The sequence below is a fragment of the Bactrocera oleae genome, chromosome 6, assembly GCF_042242935.1.
Source record: "Bactrocera oleae isolate idBacOlea1 chromosome 6, idBacOlea1, whole genome shotgun sequence".
NCBI classification, from domain to species: domain Eukaryota; kingdom Metazoa; phylum Arthropoda; class Insecta; order Diptera; family Tephritidae; genus Bactrocera; species Bactrocera oleae.
This window is the reverse complement of record NC_091540.1, coordinates 42,745,624-42,768,771: the sequence shown is the minus strand read 5'-3', so window position 1 is coordinate 42,768,771 and position 23,148 is coordinate 42,745,624. Positions and strand designations below refer to the sequence as shown.

Sequence of the window (23,148 nt, the reverse complement as noted above, 5' to 3'; positions counted from 1 at the left end):
GCTTTCTCTTGGGCCTCATTATGGTTAATTTTGTATTGTATTATGTTGTGATGTGCTGTGATATGTTATGTTTAGCGAGGTTATATTGTGAAATGTAATACTATACTATGTTATGTAATGTTATGGTTGGTTGTGCAATAATATGTTATGTTATGTCATTTCGTGTTGTGTTATGTACTGTTATGTTAAGGTATGTTATGTTATGTTATGCTATGTTATGTACAGTTATGTTATGTAAAGTTATGTTATGTTATTTTATGTTAAGCTATGTTATATTGTGAAATGTCATGCTATGCTATGTTATGTCATGTCGTGTTGTGTTATGTAATGCTATGTTATTCATTATTACGCTATGTTACGTTGTGTTACGTTATGTTGTAGAATGAAATATTTATGTTTACCGCATGTAATGTCGCTCTATGAAATATAGCGAAAATTTATAAAACGGGCTAAAGTTTAGAAAGATTACATCAGCTCTCTCTGATGATAAGACTCAAAAAATAAGAGGCACTTACTAACAATTATTTGGATTTAAAACTACTTGAGAATCAGACCGATGATTCTGAGTTTCATATAATGACACATTGACAGTAAATATATACATACCTACAAATGAATCAGCACTGATGAACAGATTGTTTAAGAAAGAGTTTTTGGAAGGAAAATTTATAAAAAAAATTTTACCAATTTAATTATTTTTCTCTCAAAACTGCTCGCTGTACCAATTCTTCGGGTATGTCATGAATTTCGCTACACCGAGTCTATGTCTGGGAGTAGTAGTCTGAGTAAATAAACGCTTGACATTAAGAAGTCCTCTCAAATAACTGTCGGCCAATAGCTACAGTAACCACCGCGCGAAGTACCGCAGTCCCTCCCACTAACATAGATCACACATACAAACATATATGTTGCATAGGAGTACATGTTGTTGGCACGCTAATATGCGTCTATTGGAAATGCAAATTTGGGCCTGCGCATGTGCGTCAATATTTAAACAACTGTGCGTAGCAAGCAGCACGGCTGCTTAGCAGCACAGCGATCGTTGTCAATAGAGAGACGTTGTTGTTGACGTCAAAAAATGCAGTCATAAAATTAACTTTGCCACACACATAAAATAAACAACATGCATACTTGCCACATGCTGCATGCCACATGCTTTGGAGCTTACGTACGGCAGGCGAGCAAACAAAGCAATTGAAATCGGAAAATATTGCACGGTATTGTAAATTTGTTGGCAACACTAAATACACAGACGTGAGTGTGAAATTACAAACAGTCAAAGTGCGCAAACGATCCGAATTGCTGAATGCGGTCGCATGGCCGGGTGGCTGGACACAAATGCGCTGGCGGCAACGGCCAAGGGAACGCTACAGCACGATGCGGTGTTGCTGATAAGCGGAAAGAAAGCTGCAGCAGCCTAACTAGCCTCACTTGTGCGCGCGTAGTTGTGTGTGTCTACTTTGTGGCGGCAGCTTGCAATGTGGCGTGCGTATCCAATCAGCGATCTGCGCTTGAACGCGTGTTGATTTCATTTGATTTGAATTTTTCCCAAAGGCGCACAAATTTCGCAATAAGTGCGCACACATACACACACATATATATACATGCATGTTTGCCTACTTAGAGCCAACCTAACGGTATAAAAAGCATAGTTTGTGGCATGCAACACTGCTTGTTTGGTTAGTAAAATGCGTTCGCTTGACTTCCTCGTCGCGCATTTCGTCGAAATTGTAATTGCAAACGGCGGTAGCCTATAATTTTGCTCTTTATGTAGTGCTAAGAGTTTTGCCAATAATTTCTTTAATTATTTTCCCATTTCAGTTTCAAGTATTGTTGCTAATCGTTTTAAGTTTTCTTATTGTAGTTCGACAAAATTATTGGCGCCACGCAGCTGTGAACATGCATTTTGCGTGCGCATGCGCAGCTTTTGTCAGCCAACACATCATTCCAATAGCTTTATTGCACCTTTGCAAAAGTTTTTCCTCAATTTTCCGAATATTAATATTTTTTTGTTTGTGTTGTAATGCCTACGGATTTGCGCAATGATTACTTCCCATTTACTGACATTTTGTTTCACATTAATTGCAATCGATTTTCCTGGCGTCGATTTTCTTACCCCTGCGTAGTGGTGTCTCTTTGCTTTCAAATAACTCTTGGTAATGACAAACATTTAGCATTTCGACTCATTTTAACGCGAATTGTAGGTGTGCGTTGTTATTTACTCACCTCTCAGGTATCGTACTGTAGTAGAGTAGCACCGTTGCAATTTCGTAGCAATTTAGACCGGCTGCCAATACGCATTCCGCATCGACAGTGACAATCGGATGGCCGTTTAGATCGGTGGTGCCTAAAGAGAGATAATAAAATTAATTTAGAAGTAAAGAACATTCATTAAATACCAGTAATATTGCATGAAATTTGTCGAGATAAATTTAAATGGAGCTTCAGTAAAGTAAATCGCAGATGATTGACTATAAACGGGTTGGTTCACTTCATCGATCGTCGGATCTATGTAACAAAAATGGATGAAGATTTCATCCAGGCAAGATGGGACTCTTATTATATTTTTGATTATTTTGAGACTATGTTAGTCCTTTAGAACAACAATAACAACAACTATAACCTCGGTGAGGTTTGTCATATATTTGTGTTCAAAAAAATGGCCCGAAGACTTAAATTGGACCATTTTTTCTTTGATTTTGATCACTTCAAATATATTATGGACCGGGAATTATATTCGCAACTAAACTATAAATTCTCTACTAAGTCAATATGAATAAAAGATTCCATGAAGAATCATAATATTTAATATCGCTTCTAAAAATATGTCGAGTACCAATTTGTACTAAAATCATTATCTAGAGCCAAGTTAATCAGGTTGTGATATAGAATATGTATGTTTCCTGTCTTTCTAACGTGCCTCTTTGCATTTAAATTCTATGTTTCTATTTCTAATAGGTTCGAGGTTCCACTCTATCTTAATTATGGGCCATGGAAGAGGATTGCCGTTTCTCAATATGTATCGAAGAAATATTCTGTAATAAAGATGAAAGAAGCCAAAAATATGGAGTCGGAGTCGAAAGAAGATGACGATAAGGGGTTCGGTCTATTGTACTAAATATATTGCAATATTGATTGTCAATAAGTAAGTCAGGATTGGAAGAAGAAAAGGATCGATAAGCAATCTGAGTTCGTACTTAAGCTTTCACACGTACATTATCCCGTGAATGTGAATATGGCTTCGTTTATTTTCCATCATAACAAGACAATATGATATTCAGATATCCGAAAGCGTTAGAGTACTGAACTTGTGTGGTTGTGTCACTCTAAAATGGTGCTTCTAACTGTGGAATTAATGTCTGCTGATGTAGGTATATACTTCAGATTTTCCTGGTTTGATGGTGGTTATCGTTATCTCTGCTAACTTCAATTTTCATAATAAAAGAACATCGCGCTCGGTGCAAAAGATCGGACAGCAAGAGTAGCAGTTTATGATTTCGCAAAAGTATTGCGAGATACAACAAAATTTAATTGTTTGCAAACAGATTTTTAAACTATTTTTTTAAACCACTATTCATTATCCAGTTTTATAAACATTTTCTTCCACTTTGCCCATGTTTCATGTAACAATATTATACACTGATTGCGCTTTAAAATGGTCACGCTAGACTGCATAGACTCAGAGATGAGTACACTTGTTATTAAAAGTGAAAAGTTTCAAATACGAGTAGACCAATGGAGATGTGAATAAATTCTCTGAGGGAAAACACAAAACTGCGACCATCAAGTAATTTGCATGTCAATTAAATTTATTTCATTTACGCTGCAAATGAACTTGACACAATTATTGCGGCCAGACAGCATACTACCACGCCGTTCACTCAGACGGGCGGCTCGACAATCAACCACCCAGCCAAATAACCGCAAGCCGCCAACTAGACAAACAACCGCACAACAACTCATATGGGTGTGCTAATAACAGCAGCAGCAACAACAATCTTACGATTACTTCTCTAAATGCCCAAGCTATGTACACACACACACTCATAAAGCGGTGCACCTGGCACCTGTAAGCCATGCCACTTTGCGATCAGGCAATTTCTTGCGCATTGGGTGGTCAATTAAATGTTAATGTGTTAAAATGTGCAGATGAGGCAGCAGCGCCTACTGTAAACACACACACATATATATCTGTGGGCTTAATTGCTTTAGAAAAAGTTGGATTAAAAGCAGTGAGTGTCTTCAACGAGTTTATTGTTGACGCTATTGGTGGCGGCATTCAAATTCAAAGTGTGTTGCATGTAAAATTGAACGACGCTACTGAAAATGAAATGGCAGTCCATCGCACCGAGGTGTTTAAGAATTTCACTTCCACTGCATATAAATTCATGAATTTGTGTTATGACAGTACTGCGCTGCCTTGGCAGATGACGTGATGTGATCTGGTGATCATCACATGATCACTATCAACAGCAGCGGCCACTGTGGCAACTATTGCGGCGATTAACATGTTGTGGCAAGCATAAACAATCTAGCGTATGCGTAGCTGGTAGTTGGGTGTGTTCAAATGAAATGCAAATCAATTTGCGCTTGTGTGGCGCAGCGGGTGTAAGCGTGTGCGCCGGCGCGCACGTAAAAGGCAAACAAATTGATAACAAATTTGGTTTAATAGTTTAGTGGAACGATAGTAGCGGGAAGTTTATAGCGAAAGTCCAATTTAGAATGTTTAAAAATCCAATATTCATGAGCGAGTGCGGGTCGAGTGTTAATGAGAAATATGCAAAATAGTCAGAGCGATCGGAAAGGCTTGTTGCTAAATGCAAAGCAGGTAAATAAAATGCTCGAATTTATTGGAGCGGATATTGTGTTGATTGAAACTTACCTGGCAGATAAATACCCGATGTGGTTAATAGTTTCTCGGGGATTTCGCCAATTGAGGCAGGAGGCACGATTTCACACTCAAATTGATCTGCAATGGAGATAGACAAATTGTACGGCTTATTATTGTTTATATGGCAGTATAATGGTGTTGGTTAAAAATGTGTGTGTGTATTTTACATAAATGTTTTTAAATATATTCTTGTTTGATTTTAGATGAATAGAACTCAATAATTAAGCTAGGCTTTTAACCTCGTCAATAAAATTTGAATTTTTGGTTAGAAATTTGTCAATAAATTTGGAATGCTTCGTGGTTATATATATATTTTCATATTGCGATAGGCTATAATATAAATTTCAAAGCAAAATGAACTGTGAAAGGTTTGTTAAATTGTAGAAAATGGGCGTTTATGTCTGTGTTTTTGGTACATTAAAGGCTGCTGTTTTTTAGAATCATTGGTCCATATTCCTTCAAAAGTAAAGCCGGCCATAATGTTACAGTCAATTGGGAACGCAAAAGGGCCATGATTAATAAGTTTTTCGTGGCGGAATTTGAGGGTATTGAAGTGGACGACCTTTGGTTCCAACAAGATGGCGCCACATGCCACACAGCCAACGATATTTATTGAAGGAAGGCTTTGGTAAGAGCATTATCTCACATCATGGGCGCGAGGGCGCGTGGTGTGGCCTCAAAGATCGTGCGATTTAACTTCGCTGAACTATGTTTTGTGGGGCTATGGAAAGTCGCTTATCTATGCAGATAAGCTTGAGATGATTGACGGCTTGGAAGATAATGCTCGTTGCTAACATACGCCCCAATAGCTCGCCCGAAATCATTTTTAAAACATAAAGTTAAGTTTTGCAAACTATAATTTATAATCCTTTTCTAACTTCGAATCCTCGACCTCATTGAAGACAAAAAGTAAGAATTTTTTAATTATTTCGTAGGTACACATTATTTATCTTGGAACTTTAATTTGATAACTTTATTAATATAGTAACCGAAAATAGATCGTTCTGCTTCGCCAGTTTTATAGTGAAAATAATATCATCGAAAGACTTAAGCCACGAATTTCTTATCCTAACAAAGTGGCATTACAAGTCCATTGCTCCCTATCAGCACATATTTCAGTTATTTTATTAAAAATTTTAATTCTGAAAATATTTAAGATTTTGATATGCACATACATATATCTTAGTAAATTCAACAATTTGGCCAGATTTGCTCCAACAACTACTGTGCTTTAAAATAACTGATATAGGTATAACCGTATAATATATATATCGCTACTCTTCAGTAAGAATGAAGAAGTTTTATTGTTTTAGTATTTACTTTACTTAAGGGCCTAAGTTATAGAGTCTACAAAAGTCCTAATGTTGACAATTTACATCAAAAAAAATGATTGGAATAGAAATTAAATATATTTACATTTAATCAAAACATGTCGACTTTTATAGAGGTCCCCTATAGGACACTGTGATTCTAGGAATTCGTGGTGTCTTAAACAAAACAAAAAATTTAATCTTAATGGAAAAAAGATCCGCTAGTAAAATATATACGCTATCTTCAGAACTATTTTAATTTTAAAAATAGAGTTTCGAGAAGAAGGCTTTTGAAGTTTTGCATGCTAAAGCTACTGACCTGAAAAATTCGATATTCTGAAAATCCTAGTCTGGTCTAACCCTTAAGAGGAACAACTCGTGTAAAAAGAAAAATCTTAGTTTTTCATATTACAATAAGATATTCCTTAAAATGTCACATACTAATATTTGAAATCGATATCCTAAATAGTTTCTGTTTTCTTTGACTTCACTCGAAGACAAATGATTCGAATATTGTCAAATATTTCCCGCATGTTCTCTAGATAGTTCTCCACTCAATGACCCACCACAATTTTGTCCATTTTTAGTTTTTTCCGGCTGTAGGTCATTGTACGAACAATATTTTCAGAGAGAACCCATTTTAGGTTTTGTTACGGAAAATAGCTACAACAGTGGATAACCTGTTGTTTAACTGCCATCGGAGATTATTAATTAATTTTTCTCTTTAACATTTTTACTATGTAAACTAATATTAATTTATAATATGTAGAAAAAACACACAGTAATAAAGTAATTTTTTTTCTAATTAAAAAATCGCCTTTTTTTAGGCCGGGATGGCCCCTAAGTTGAAAGTAGTCAGTGAAAGGAGTTTTAATCGTATTAAAAGAGTGGGGTTTTTGTTGTTTGATTCAGTAAATATCCCTTAAAATTTTGTTGTCTGTTGAGTTGATAGACTAAAAAAAAATTATGAAATTTTCCTTCGAAGACACGAAAGTAAGTCATTTTTGCATCAAAATGTCACTGGCGATGAAAACTGGATTTATTTTAAAAATCCTAAACGGAGAACAACATGGCTTAATCCGTCAACATTGACTGCAAAAACAGATTGATTCGGTAAGAAGCCAATGCTCTGTGTTTGACACAGGGTGTGTCATATTATGATCTTCTAAAACCTGGCAAAACTGTTAATACTTATCGCTACAGACAACAAATAATCAATTTAAACCATGAATTGATCGAAAAACGACCAGAATGAGCCAAATGACACGGCAAAGTAATTTTGTTACACGACAATGCACCTGCATACAAAGCAAAATAGATTCAGGATACAATGAAAATACTTGGTTGGAAGCTGCTACTCCACCCGCCATATTCCCCAGACTTGGCCCCTTCGATGGGAGACGCATTGGCTGAGCAGCACTTCAATTCTAACGGAGAAGTCGAAAATGGATGTCTGATTGGTTTGCTTCAAAAGACGAACATTTCTATTGGCAAATTGCCCGAAAGGTGATCAAAATGTGTAATAGCAATGGTCAAAACTTTGAGTAAATTTTTTTAACTTCTCATGCTTAAAGGTTCTATGTAAGCACAGGTTTGGTTTTTTCAAAATAATATCCTCAGCATTAATTTTTGTTATTGCCGTTATCGAGCTTCAGCTAAAGCTCGAAATAACTTCACGTTTTATTTTGTCTATTGACTTTTGTCAAATAAATGATTGCAATTTAATTGTGTGCTGTGCACAATATTTTCTGCATTGCCACATATTTTTTATCTTGAATAATTACTGAATTTTTGCCAGCGCTGTGACCACATACTCACCTGTGGCATGTGTAGGTGTCAAGGTGCATTAATTCATTTAACACACTCGCGACACACACGCACACATGCACATATGCATATGGAGCACCACCTGCAACAACATTATGGCGACATGCAACAAATGTGCCCTGCCACAATGCATGACACTTCGCTGAAATCGAGTGTGGCACTTACATACACACTAATAGGTGAATTTTCAGAGATAATTTCAGTGGACAGACTGAACAATTTTCGAACTGGTTGTACTTATTTTCAAAATACTTGCATTACATTTTTAAATTAATGCAAAATTACATACGTGTGCATATTTGTTGTAAGTTGTATGTAAATGTGTGCATGTTTTCGCGGGCGTTTGCACGTTTTTTATTTGTGGGCGAGTGTTTGTCTTTCTGGTATTTGGAGCAAATATGTATGTGGCATGAAAGCAAAAAACATTTTATGTATAAATATGTAAACACACACACATATGCATCTAATTGCACGCTTTTTACTTTGTGTGGCACAGCAATCGATCGTTTCCGATTGCTGCCACCAAACAAGATGGAGCAATTAAAATCTCTGAGCGTGCAACCAACGCAATCACACCGCGCACCTGCAACCTGCAACTGTGACAACCAAACAATTTGTATACACACACATGCACATATAATGTTATGCATGCAACGTCTTTGCCGTTTTATTGTTGCTGATACGAAATTTAATCCTCCATAAAGTGCCCCGCCGAGTAAAGCCCGCTGTGGCAAGCCTCAGGTTGGCAGCGGCCTTCCATGCGGCTTGTACAGCTATTGCTAGCTCCCACACTTAAATGTGCGCGCGTCAGCAATTCATTTGCCGATATGCCAGTGGCTCTTGTGTTTGTTGCAGTGCTGATGTTGTCGTATGAGGTTCGCACTTCACCATCAAAGCCAAATCGAATTTCAATGCAGGCGCGAAACCCCATATGTCAAATGTCGTCGGCTGATCGAGTAGCTTGCCACATATGTTGGTGCTGTAGGCATGTTCAAATAGCTACTAAACAGTTAGAGCTTTTTTTAGGAGGAGAAGACATTTGTTGCTGGGAAATTTATACAATTTTTCGTACTAAACTTCTAGGGATCAATATTATTTCGTAAAAACTTGAGAAGTAAATCCTTTTCGGAATGGAACGTCTTCATTAATTTAGGGTCACTAGTGATAAGAGAGGTAGACAGGACTTTTTGGGATTAGGTGAGGTAGAATTAACAAAAAGAGTCGTCCATTTACCTTTGTTAACGACGATGACATCGAAAAAGTTGAGGAAACAGTGCTTGGAAATCGTCTCTAATGTATCGACTCAACTTATTTTGATTTTTTGGGTATGAAGCGTGTCAATACTAAATTCGTAATAAAAGACCTGAATCTTTTGCAAAAACGACGACGGGTAGATCGTGAAAGAAATGTTTGACAACGTAACTGGGGTTCTTACATTCATCAAACGCATAGTTACTGGTGACGAAAATTGGCCTTATGATTACGACGTCAAAACTGTCCAACAATCTAGGGTTGGCGCTAAACCGAAAAAACCAAAAGTCGCTGAAGGCCAAAGCTTACAACAAGCCTATGGAAAATTGGATTAAGCGTTGACGTGCTAGATTGGCACATTTGTATTAAACCGATTGTAAAATTGGATCAGGTAGGTATATGTATGTACGAGTTGAGTGGGAGTATTAGGAAGCCTTTTTTAACCTTTCCTAGTGTTTTAGTTCTATTTATGCGTTTTTAACCCTTTCGAGGTCTCGTGCTGTTTCATTCGCGTTGTTCTGTAATTCTTAACTGCTTTATAGCAAATAACTTATACATAACTATGTGTACAGATTATTCCCCTAGTTGCAATTTTACATAGTACAAGGTAAAGACGTTATTATCGGAACGAATAGAATAAATTTGTCGTTAATAAATGTTTCCCTGCATATGACCTATGGTACTTAAGATTCTCAACTTAACTACGCTTAAGAAAATTACTAAAATTTAAAAGTTAGATTTGTGTAATAATCTCTTCTTATCACAAATTTGCGGAAAAACTTGAAATTTTTTACTGTCGGTTTTTGAAAACTATTTATTTTTTAAATTTTTAGATGTGACGTCAAAAATTTTAGCTCAACGTTACTCGAATGCGAAAGTCGATATGTTAGAGAAACTCTAAGGAATAATTCTGTTCACCCTAACTTTTATCCTTTACAACCTGCAGTATGCAAACTTTTGTTGCAAAGTGTATGTACACCAAAGACATATGATTCACTCATAAAGGTATGCGCAGCCACACATGCAACCAGCTTTGCTCAGTAGGTCAGAATGAAAAATGAAACAAAACCTTCTTTCTTATTTCCTTTTGATTACTATTTTTACAATTTTGAAGTATTTACCGTGTATTTAGCATAAAACTCTACTCCTACGTCACCACCATGGGCACAGTTAACACCAACGACTGTCACACCACTTCAACCATCGATATTTCCAATATTTTTTCCAATGTGTCCCTCGTCTCCCTGCTCGTTCATAGGTTGCGCGCACTCACATTGTTGTTTGCCTCGGCTTTTGATCAACTTGTCTTGCCTTGGCGCGCAATTGTGACGGCCATCGTTTGCGGCCAGTCAGTCAGCCAGCCAGGCAGCTGTCGCATAATGGCCATGTGGCATAGTTTTAAAATTGTAAACCACTTTATTGAAGTCTGTGAGTGTGTGTGTGCGTTTGAAAAGCGAAATGAATTCCGCGTGTGGGCGAAATTAGTGGTGACTTCGGTATGCGCAGGCGTAACGGTTTCCGTTGTAAGTCGCCACATCGTTTAGGTTTCGCTTTTGTTGAGAAACTTGTTGTTGTGGTTTCGCTTTTGTGAATTTTTGGATTGAAAAATAAATTCATACTCGACTCATAATGCTGCTGAAATTGTCTCTATGCTCTTGGACAATATAATTCAGTTTACACTTGCCACAAAAGTTTTAATCAAAATTTGTCGTAAATAAGTTGGTAAATTAAATAAGGAAGTTAGGTTATGAAAAATATATATATTTTGTGTGCTTGTACGAAAGGGTTATATTCACTAACAACAAAGAAAAAAAAGGTATTTTGTGAACTTTTGTTTGAAATCTGACAAATACATCCAAGAAGTTCGTTTTACAGTTTCAAGTCTATCGATCCAGTCGTTTCCAACGTTTCTAACTTTTGGCTCATATCTCCGAAACTATTTGTTGGATCGACTTCAAAATTTCGGTGAATATTTTCGAACACACTTGTATGTATGTATATTCGATATAAAAGAAAATATAATTTTTGAAATTCACAAGTGCATACAACCCCTTTAAATGTGGTATTCCAAACACATATTTAAAGCTTCTCTGAGAAGATGTTAGCTACGTATCTTTACAAATTTTGAAATAACGTCGCCTTGGAGGATACTTTATTTAGTCTAAAATATATGCAAAAGTTGAAAGATAAGAGTTAGATTTAAAGCTAGAGTAAATCATAGAGAATTCTATATTTTCTAATCTAATCTAGAACAAACTGTAGTACTTATACATGATCTGTAAATATCTAGAAACGTACTTCAGGCAATATCGTCCGTTGAAATCAAAATAATAATGGTACTGGAGTGCATAAGAATGCTTAACAGGGTTGCCACTGAAAATAATAACTTACCAGCATGGATCCCTGGGCTTAGAGGTATCAATGGAAATGTGCTAGCCGATCTTGTGACGAAAGAAGCTGCGGCAACCAGTCCGGTAGGAACGGAATATTTTAAGGGAGGAGCTACGGTAAGAAGAAAGGGCTATCAACACATGGTTGGGCTTCGATAGTCGATGCTATTTCTGGGAGAGTTCGATACAAAAATGTTCAAGAAACTAATCGGTCTTTTCAGAAACAAATTAAGGCTGGGATTTTATACAGGCCACTGCCCGCTGTGGTGTCATCTGCACAGACTAGGGTACTGCTTCACGGAACTGTGCCGCCTCTGTGATCAAAGCGCAGAGACACCAGAGCACATACTTCTGAAGTGCCCCGCCAGAAGAAAGATTCAGGCTATCGGGCAAATAAATTCGGTCGAAGAACACATTACAACCTTAACCAGGGAGTTTACTGAGCCTCTTTTATTCAATTGGGTTAAACTAAGTGTTTTGATAACAGGAGAGGGCACAATAGACGACAGGTGGCAGTGCATTACTAAGCTTTTAATCTTTTAAAATATCTGGAAATGAACTGTTTGCTTCCTTGAGTTTTAGGGATATTCTTAGGCTCAGAGGGCTGCAGGTTACTTCCTTTAACTATGGAAAATGTGTGGTAAAGGCTTAAGCTGTTGTGCTCTCTTCTTGTTGTCTGCTTGTTAGGTTAGGTCTGGATGATTTACCTTCCAATTACCCATTGGCTGGTTTCTTATTCTTTGGTGCTTCAAAAATTCTACAGTTATAGAAGATAAGGGTATATTTTTACCAATATTAAAACTTATGCATATAATATCTTGCTCCCACTACTCCTGCCACTTTTGGCGGGCGACAAATGAATGCACCGACAACTTCTCAGACACAAAACGACTAACTGATATTAGATGACAGAAATTTCCACTTAGATTGCCGCTTACAACCATTTTATCTAACATAATTAAATCAGTAATGCTTTTCAGTAGATATTATAAGTACCATCATCCCACTCATCGTGTGGATTCCTGATGGCACTTGGGTACATCCCTCCTCTTTTAACATCTAATTTCGCTTCTCTAAAAAAACGAACGATTGGATATAAGAAAGGTCTGAAATATTTGAGAATTAAATCTTAAAGTTATAATAAATGGCTATAAAAATTGTTAACTTTAATTAAAAATAATACTGTTTTGGATTGAGATTAACACGTCACATCTTTGTCTAGACAAAAACGTGTAATACTAACGCCGTCTAGACCAGCGTAATCCTTTCAGTTTCGCCGAAAGTCGATTAAATTAATCATTAGACAAGCGGCGCAAATTAAAAATGTTGCACCTGTCTAAACAGATCGTCCGCGATACAGCATGCATACAACAAAGTCATTTAATAAAGTAAACATGGCAAAATTTAAACAAACAAATAAGTGGTCTGGGTACATAAATATGCTATTAAGATATGTATGCTTATATGTACCCGTATGTGTGTATATCTTAGATTTACAGTTGATCGCAACGAACGCAGCAGCAACGCCTTACCACTTAACTCTAGTAAAATTTAAAAATTTGGTCTAAGCGACGCGTGGTTAAGGCATACTGTTAGAAGCATGGACACACACAACGGTAGCTGCAACAAGTGCAGCAATTGCATTCAAATCAAAAAAACCAAATATATATATGTATGTACCTTTTTAAATGTGTATTTGCGCTTACAAGCAAGCGCAGCGAATTAATTTGTTCGCTTTTGGCATTTAATTGAATATTGGAAAATTAAAGTTGTTAAAAGCTTTTGGCGTTTGTGCTGAAACTGTTGCATGGTAAGTAAATATAAAATATAAAACAGTCAGCCTACACACACAAACACACAAAAACATACATACGTAAACTTACGTTTGATACCGATCGTTTGTATTTCGCGAGGTACTTATACTACACACACACATGTATATATATACAAGCAAACAGTTGCATATTCCCAACGCCACAGCGAGAAGTTGCGCTCATAACAGCAGCGAGGATAATAACAATAATAATCATAATGTTTGGCAAATGATAATAGTAATATTGATAATCGTGTTTTGTTGCCGCATTGCGACAAAATAAATATGCTAAATGAAAGCGCCAACTTCCACAAGTTGCCGGCGGTGCTCAGTGTCTGAATAAACGCTGTTGTTGTATGTGTAAGCAAAATATAAATGCTTGCATTGTTGTTGTAATGCAAAGAAAAGAGAACCACTAACATTCGATATCAGCGGAAAATTTGTTAAACAACGAAAACTTACCAACGGAACCCAATCGCCTGCACTTAATCATTTCGGGCATAGTGGTGTGATTACACAGTTGCCATGTTGCGAAAATTTTGCTTATACAATTTTGTGTGTACAGAAAATATTTTTTGGAGAAATATAAAAATGTATGGTGGTACTTAGGCTTTCTGCACCGAAAGAAGTACGTGGAGAGTAGTCTACATTTAAGCCGTTGAAAGTTGAAATTTTTTTAAAACTATTAAAACGTGTGATATTACCCAATATTTAAATATACTAACACTATAATATATAAATTTTATTTTATTTGTCAGCGGGAGTTTATTATGCTCAGAGAATATTGACATCTTCAATTGTCATAAGACGGAAGACTTCAATTCCATTAATTAACCAATTGAGAAGTGCTAAACATCTAATGAACGAAAGAAGAATAGGCAGCATCTAAAAGTATGCCTTCATGATTAAAATATGCTTTCCCTTAAAAAAATTATACACATTATATACTGAATATATAGATTTATCGTAGTTTTTAACTGTTTTCGAGCGCTGCCAATACTTCGTTGAAATTTCCATTATTCTGTAAAATATTTGCAAAGTTAAGTAAAGTTAAATCATAACATAAGGGGAAGCTTAACCTTACTGTAGAGAAAATAATCAGTGGTTCTCTTGCGATGGATCAGAAGGATCTTGCGACCACACAGGTAGTGATTTTGACCAGAGCTGGCCAATGGAACAGTTTCCTAGCAAGTGTAGCCTCTTCTAACGGTTTCCACCACATGAAGACCCTTGGTCATTGGTGTACATAAGGGCTTGGTACCCTTAAATCTGTCTCTGAAGATAATGAAAATATTCTTGAGATATCCTTGGTCCAACATACGGATAATATGAATTTAATGGCTTGCGTCTTAATTTTAGTTAATTCAAAATCGAAATCTACTCTTGTTGGCATCCAACAAATTAATTTATTTCGATACGGCAACTCTGCAACAAAATAGTGCCACCGCATTGCGCCGCAACACCAGTCATCGATATCTTTTCGAGAAAATATTGCCAATTGCAGTTGTTTTTCCTAAAACGGTTGTAGTATTGCGCCGTTATTTTAAGCAATCGCTGCAATTGCCAGCAGTTACCATCGTTGTTGTTGCATTTATTTTTATTTATTAGTTTTTGTTGTTGTTGTAGTTTTTGTTTATCGCTACATTGTGGCGCTGCACAGATTTATTGACTGTTAATAAAATTAATGCGCTGATTTGGTGCTCTGCAGCGCTTTTATGCGCTTTTCGTGCCACACAAATGCCGACGCAGCGTTTCGGGCGATATTTGGATGAACGACGAGTACGAGCCAGGCGCACAACGAATTCCAGATAAAGATAGGCCCGCTAAGTGGTAAAGGGAGGCATGCCGTGGTTACTAAGCCGATGATGGTGGCGGCGCTGACGTCGGTGCCGGCCTTAGTTGGTGGTGTTGTTGTTGTTAGCTCGATACGCGTCGAGTGATAGGCACGAAATGACTGGGCAATGTGTTGGGGCGATTTGTTTGCCTTGCAAGAGAAAAAAAAACAAAAACAAAAAGAAATGCGAAAGCAAAACATGGGCGTTGAAAAAGCGAGCAAAATAAAGAACTAAGTTGCTGCTCAAGAGTGAATATTATTATGAGCGAAAACAACAATAATATAAATTATGATAACAATAATTGTAAGCGCCGGGTCATTTGCGCACAAGCAAACCAAAACAAAAACCCAAGCTAAGAGATCTGCATGAGGACGTTTGCTTGGTTTGAGTAGAAGATGAAAATACGGCGCGGAAATTATGTGAGAGTCTGTGGCTGAGCCTTAAGCGTTTATTTATTTATTTTAAATTTCATAGCCATAATGTTGTTTGTTCTTCTTTTTATTTGTTCGTTACTTCCTTAGGTGCTTTTTTCCACATTTTGATTATCGGAAGTTCAATGTAAAATGTTTTCCCTTTCACTTATTAATCACCTTAAATGGCCGGTGCGTACAATCTCACTTATTTTTGTTTACTTATTCATTTATTTTTTTATTATTTTTAAATAACAATAAGTCAACGTTTAAATTTTGTCTTAAAGGCTATGAGGTAGATAGTTATTTTATGTTTGGATAAAAACACAAACTACTTATCACTATGAGTTCCCAAAAAATCAAAGGAAATAGAATTTAGAGAATTCCTTCATTGTTTCCATAGTTTGCTTAACACTCTTCCACATTTTAACAAGAACTGTAACAACCAGTCCAAAAAATTGGTTTCGAACTTAGTCGACAAATATGTTCAGCTGTATTACTTAACTATATCTATATTCTCACAAATTATTCCAACAACAAAGTGACACAACATGTGTCGCTCAGATTCGATCTCAAAATAATGGTGAGCTTTGACCTCATCTACACTTAGCCTTTGATCGAGATTATTGTGGTGGTATTTCGTAACTAGTTCGGTTGCACCGCAGCTATAATACCTTTCACAGTTGCATTTCTTATAGCATAGAAAGGTATAAAGAGAACTAAATTTTGGTTTTGATTGGTCAATCTGTACAATATATATGGAGTTTGTAGCATTGTCTTGACCAATAGTTCATGCCAAATTTCTTGAAGATATCTTGTTAAATAAAAAAAGTTTCTATACAAGGACTTGATTTCAATCGGTCAGTTTGTATGACAACTATACTTGTATGCTATAGTGGTCCGATATCCGCTGTTTTCACTAATGAGCAGCTTCTTGGAGAGAAAACGACGAGTGCAAAAGTTCAGCAGAGGGAAGGTTGGGTATAATAAATAGTGTATACCAAAAAACTGCTTTAGAAATGTTGCCTACATTTAGGCGAATTTGATATAAAATGTGAGAAAGACAAATAAACATAAAATCGCACACGATTCTATTAATAAAAAGATAATTCAATTTTTTTTTAAACTCAAAATAAAAACAATCTCACTAAGAACCAATATCTCTAGAGAAACTTAGCTTTATAGGAGTGTATAAATACAACAAAAGAAAAGCTATTAACTTCAATTAAATTAAATATCACTAAAATATTTTTTTCTAAAATGCACTTTCTCGAAAAGTATGCAAAATAGTGAACATTTATACCAAGTGGCAACCCCAACACAAAAATATATAATAAATAATATTTAGTGCATAGTTAAAAAACGTAAGCACTACACTCACTTACGTTTGCGCTTCATTTACCGTTATTATTGCTTTGTTTTGCAACTGAAAAAAACAATCACACTCCAATAATATCTCAAACTTTTCCTTTCATATTCACTCTGGCAAGCGGCAAGTAGTACGTATGCAAAACAATTGATTTAAAAATTACCAAAGCAATCAATCAATCACGTTTTGTTTTACGACCAACAAATAAATACTTCACCTTGCGCTTGTCGCAATGGCAAAGGAAAGCGTCTGGTTTGTGCGCATGCTCACCTGCTCACCTGTTGCGCGACCAAACAAAGGCAATGAGTGCAACGCCTTCTATGTCAGCAACAAGACTGGTACGCAGGCAAAAAAAAAAAAATTAAACAGGCAGTTTAGATGGGTAAGGTGTGACTAAGAGATGTGCAGATATGCAAATGAAAGGTATTGCTAATAGAGAAGAGAGCGGGGAAAAGCGTAAAGGCAGAAATTTTAAAAATTATGATTTGTTTTAGTTTTCCTTGCTTTAAAAAACGATTTGTTTATAAAAATCTATAATTTTCTAACTGTTTCGTTACCTCCCCTAATTTTCTAACTCTCCCAATTTCATGCTCTTAATCTTTTGTTAAGTTTTAAAATTTTTTCTTGCTACCAAACATCGAATTTATGGCTTTGCGAGTCATAATTTTAAAAAAGTCACTCATACGCTAGGGTGTCCCGCGCAGGCGGGCTGCTTGCAACTACGTAAGATATGCAAATTGCATAATGTGCAGCGCTGGTGCATTTAAAACTGTATTTATGCAGTTTTAAATTAAATCTACAAAACCACCATATTTCCGCGGCTAGTTGCTGCCACGGACGTTCGCCACAAATATTAGTGAAATTAAAAGACGATAAATGAATAAATTGTTCCAGCAATGACAAGCAACAATGTCAGGGAAAAAAAAAGCTGGCTGCAACGTATAACAAATACAGCAACAACATAGCTTGTTGCAGCATGTACGCTAAGTTGCAACAATGATAAAAACGTACAAAAATTGCTAGCGCTAACAAGCGTAAAATTGTAGTACAAAAGCGGAAATGAAGACATTGGCTTTTCTATCCATATATACTCGTATTTATGTGGGATGTATTGTATATTTGAGTTATAGCTTCATTCACATACATTATTCAGGGTCCAGGTTGGTGTTTGAATCCATTTCAATTTCCGTATCCAGATATTCTTTTACATACTTTTGCTTGTAATACTAGATTCGTTGGCAATAATTTGTCAATATAAGCAAGCTCGACAAAAATACTTAATTGTACCCTGAAAAGGTATATATAGTTTGCCACAAAGTTTGTAACACCCAGTAAAAAATGTTGGAGACCATATAAAGTATTTAGCTATGTACCGACGTGAGCATACATATATACTGAGCGATTAAAATCAAATTCTTGTAAGGAAAATCCTTTTATTTATATAGGTGACCTTTAAAAAGAATTTTTATATTCGTATCAAGAGTATATTACTCAAATATATAATTTCATATACATTTTCAAAATTGTTTGCCATTTTGTCTTAATTATCCGCGCGCCGGGATGTAGGCAACAACTATTATAAATATGGTATTGCCTTCAACCATAATTGTCCTATAAAAATTTACAACTAATAAAGTGATTTTTGTATAAATAAGTAATACAAACTTTATAAATCCTTTTAATTTAACAATCTTAGATAAATATTTTCAATTTTAATTTGTAGAATGATGGGTGAAAAAGTTGGTGTCTTAAGTGTTTTGTTTTAAGCTCGCGCATACATGCTACACATTCATAGATATATACTACACCACAAATCAATCAATAATTGCAATTCCCTTTAAAATCACATTTCTACTCACCTTCTCCATGCGCGCTGCGCTTCTCATCGGTATTCTCCTCGTCACTATCGATGTGCGGAAATGAATTGCCCAAACAGAAGAGTGGCAATGCCGGCGATGTGCTTGCCGAATTTGTTGAGCCCGCGGACATTTTCAACGGATCGAATGTGTTGGCAGTACCGCTCGGCGAGGTGATATTATTATTATTATTATTATTGTTGATGTTGTTGTAGCTTGTGTGATGGCTGCCGTTGCAATGCAATAGCTCATCGCTGGAGGTGCTTCCGCTACTGCCGCAACTCTGTCCCGACGATGTGGAATTCATGCTGTCCTGCCGATTGGTCAGGCGTCGCAACATGAATTTGTTGTTGAGGACTTTGTTTTTGGTGATCAATTCGCTGCGTCGTAATGCACATTTTGGTGAATTTGTTATTGTATTGTTGTTGCTGCAGCGCATTAAGCTGCTGTTAGTGGCACTGCCGCCGCTGCTACTTTTGTTGTTGTTATTGCTTTTGCCATTATTGTTAGCCTCGTCCGATGCCAACGGCCCTGGTGCTGCTGTTGCTGCTGTCGTCGAGGCGGGCATTTGCAGCTCATTCAACGAGACCCGCTCGATGCTGTGCTCAACGCCCACCAGCAAGTGTTGCAACAATTGCGGCAATTCGTCACTCGTCAACATTTCGAGTGTTAATGCGCTTAAATGTGTTGGTGGGGTGGTTGCAATTGCTGTTGTAGTTGTTGTTGCGTTGAAATCGATGCAATGACTTTGAATTGTTGTTGTTGCTGCTGCTGTGTCGCAGGTAGCAAATGTGGCCGCTACACTTGCGTGTGACTGTTGTGCTTGTTGTTGTTGTATTTGTAAGTCGTTTGAGGCGTTCCGCCAAACCACATGCAATTGTGGCGTTTCCGATTTATCCACTAAAAGGAAATGAAACGAAAAGTGGTTGTAGATAGCTTTTATTTATTTGGATTTATGTTATTGAATATTTTAATGTTTGTTGGGATCTGTGCAATATAAAGCTAAATGATTTGACGATAGATCGATATGATATTGTAAAGCTCGCCTAGTTGCTAGTTGCAAACAGGGAAAGTTGTTATACAGTCATAGTTAGTGGCAAATATTTCTTCTTGAGGGACTCTGCTCAAAGACAGCGCCCAAGTGCCACTGTCTATAATTCGCGAAGATACCTCAGAGCTCAGTTGGGCTCAAACCTGGCGTACTCAATGAGCATACCATGCATATATATTGATTTTTAGCATTAGTGAAATATAAAGCAATAAGCTGTGTTCAAAGTGTCTATGTATTGTATATATTACCACTTGTGCATTAAGGGGTTTACCCGTGTGACGGTTGCAAGTACTCGATTCTGGTTTTTTGCATAATTCCAATCTAGAGATATCAAAGAATGTGCTTATAAAGAAATTTTCCGAAATGGAATGAAGTTGGAAAGGTATAAGAGTGAGAAAGTAAGGACTTTAGAGCGCGTGGGTTTACATCTGAATTTTCAAACGTGTTTTTCTCGAAACTACATTTTTTATACTGGCGATTGTGCAATAGCAAAAATGCTAATAATTTTTTTTGTATAAAATTCGTAGAAAAATGTGCATTCAAATTTTAGATAGTTATAGCTCCACAGTACTTACATACGAGGTGTGTTCGAAGGAAAAGGTGAATTTTGAATCTTTTTGAAAATTTCTTATTTATTCAACAATATCTAATTTTTCCACTTCAAATTAATCCCCCTCGGATATAAAACATTTGGGCCAACGCTATTTCCAATTCTCCAAGCACTTTTGAAATTCGTTTTTCGGTATGGCCATCAGCTCTTTCTTCGATTCTGACTTCATCTTATCAATTGCGGTAAAACTCTTTTTTTTTCATTAGTCTTTTCAGTTTTGGGAATAGGGAAAAGTCGCAGGGTGCCATGAATGGTAAATACGGTGGCTGAGGCATGATTACGGTTTTGTTTTTAGCCAAAAAATCACGAATGAGGATTGAGGTGTGAGAAAATTTAATGTCATGAGCCGATAGATATGCCAAGTTCCCTAATAGTGATTCGAAAATTTTCAAGAACAATTTTTTTTTTACTTTTTCGGTGTTTTCTTCGCTTGTTGACGTGGTCACACCTTCAGAATGCTCATTGTCATCAACATCTTCTCGGCCTTCAGTAAAGCATTTGTACCACTTATATACACATTTTTGAGACAAAATGGACTAACCGAATGCCACAGTCAACATTTTAAGTACCTTGGAGCACCTTTTTCCATGTTTAACGCAAAAGTTAATACATATTCTTTGATCCATTTCGTTCAAAAGTCAAAAATCGAAGAGCACAAAAGCGTCGATTACATTTTCTGTTATCGAAAACCAACTACTAATCGAAGCACATGATAAACTAATGTGTCCGATTATAACAAAAACAAAATATCGTTAATTGAATGTACATATGTACAGCGTCCGCGAAAAATCTAAATTCACCTTTTCCTTTGAACACATCTCGTATATGAGTCTTGTTGAGAGTTATATTCACAAAATTGGTATTATAGCCAGATTTTTAGAATATTTATCTGATTTAAATTCAAAAACTCGCTTTCAAAATATATCTATTTAATTTAGTGGGATTTCGATTTAAGTTAGATGACAGAGCTATTTTATTGGCTGTTTTTGGGCATTTATGTTCTAAGTAGTAATAGTGAATACATATTTTAAGACCGAGATAAATGATCAATGATCTCCGCACAGCATATGTCAAAGTTCAGTTTTTAAGATTGCTGTATATAAAATATTTACTTACCACTTTTAACGCACAAGTATAAGTCGCTTGGTCGTACTAAGGCATCATCAAGAGCTCCCAAATGTAGAATAACTTCGCCTGTTGGTGTTGTAAGTGGCCATCCTTTACGCCATAGGACATTCTGCAAATAAATTTAACAATTAAAAAAATTAATTAGAACAATGTGTTTATTTATATTCCAATTAGAAAATAACCAGATAGGTGGCAATACAAATAATTTGGTCTCTATCAATGTGAAGTATTTATAATAAAGCGAGGACCAAATCGATTTGTATACATTTTTTATCAAGGGGGGTATCAAGCTAAAAGTAATTTTTGAAGAGAATAGCCAAATATTTATATTTTTATATCAACCGATTTGCATAATGTTCGCCGATGGTTGGATATTAGGTGTCATGGATATCTAACTGAAAACCTGTCAGAGGAAAGTTGCTAATAATTTTGAGAAGGAATTTGGATATCAAACGAAAAGTAATGTTTGCAGGTAGTTGCCACCTATTTATTTTCTTAAACAATTAACTTAAGTAAAGCATTTTAACAGCGGTTTCAAACTAATAATTTCAAAAGAATTGCCATCTGTTTGAAAATTATTAGAAAAGGAAATTGCTTGGAAATGAAAGAAAATTGTTTTTTGAAAAGCCGATTACCTCTATTCAATATCGAATAGAAACAATGAAATTTTATTGATACTCATATTTGGAATTATGTAGTGTATTATTTATAAAAAAATTTAATTTACTCTTACAACTAAATCCCCTTTCTTATGCTATCATAACTTTGTATAATAATTGGAAACGTAGATCGCTCTAAATCAATATAACAGTCACACCACTCGCACATACAAATCTGCAGTGAACACAAATACTGATGCATTAATATATGTATGTAAGGATGTAAGTATGTATGTAGACAAGACGGAGCACATGCTCATATGTTATGCCTGTCAATTATTGTCTGATTTTTCTGATATTTAACCTGACCGCCAAAGGCAAGAATGCATGCAACTGCTTTCCGCTTGCTCCCAAATAGTAACAAAAACAAAAAACGAAAAACACAACAAAGAAAAAATTACGGAAATATCGCCGACATAATCGAATAAGCAAAAATTATAAAGTTTTCAATGCGCCAAAACGGAATGAAAAACCACAATTACAACAAAACAACTTGCCAGAGTGTTTTTGTTGTACACTTCAAATATTACGTAGTTGAGTGGATTTTTGCATCATGTGCCAAGAAATTTGAATAGATTACATATTACGAGTGTGACGAGGGCGCTGTGTTGCACAAAGAAACCGCGAAAAAAATTCGACAAACGCCGGTTGATGAAAGAGAAATGAAGCAGAATAACGGTACCTTCGAGTGAGAGTAATGAAAAGCTTTAGAAATAACAGTAAAAACACCAGCAGCTAACAGCAATTG

General features: G+C 36.1%; 1 protein-coding gene across 1 annotated transcript in view; it reads right to left on the bottom strand.

The window, feature by feature from the left end:
• The window catches only part of LOC138857903 (pneumococcal serine-rich repeat protein-like), a 182,427-nt gene that overhangs the window by 51,735 nt on the left and 107,544 nt on the right, over positions 1 to 23,148 (bottom strand). Inside the window, 4 exon segments of the mRNA XM_070111968.1 lie at positions 2,227 to 2,347; positions 4,883 to 4,969; positions 18,956 to 19,852; positions 21,730 to 21,850. Of these exon segments, the coding sequence (XP_069968069.1) occupies positions 2,227 to 2,347; positions 4,883 to 4,969; positions 18,956 to 19,852; positions 21,730 to 21,850 (1,226 nt within the window).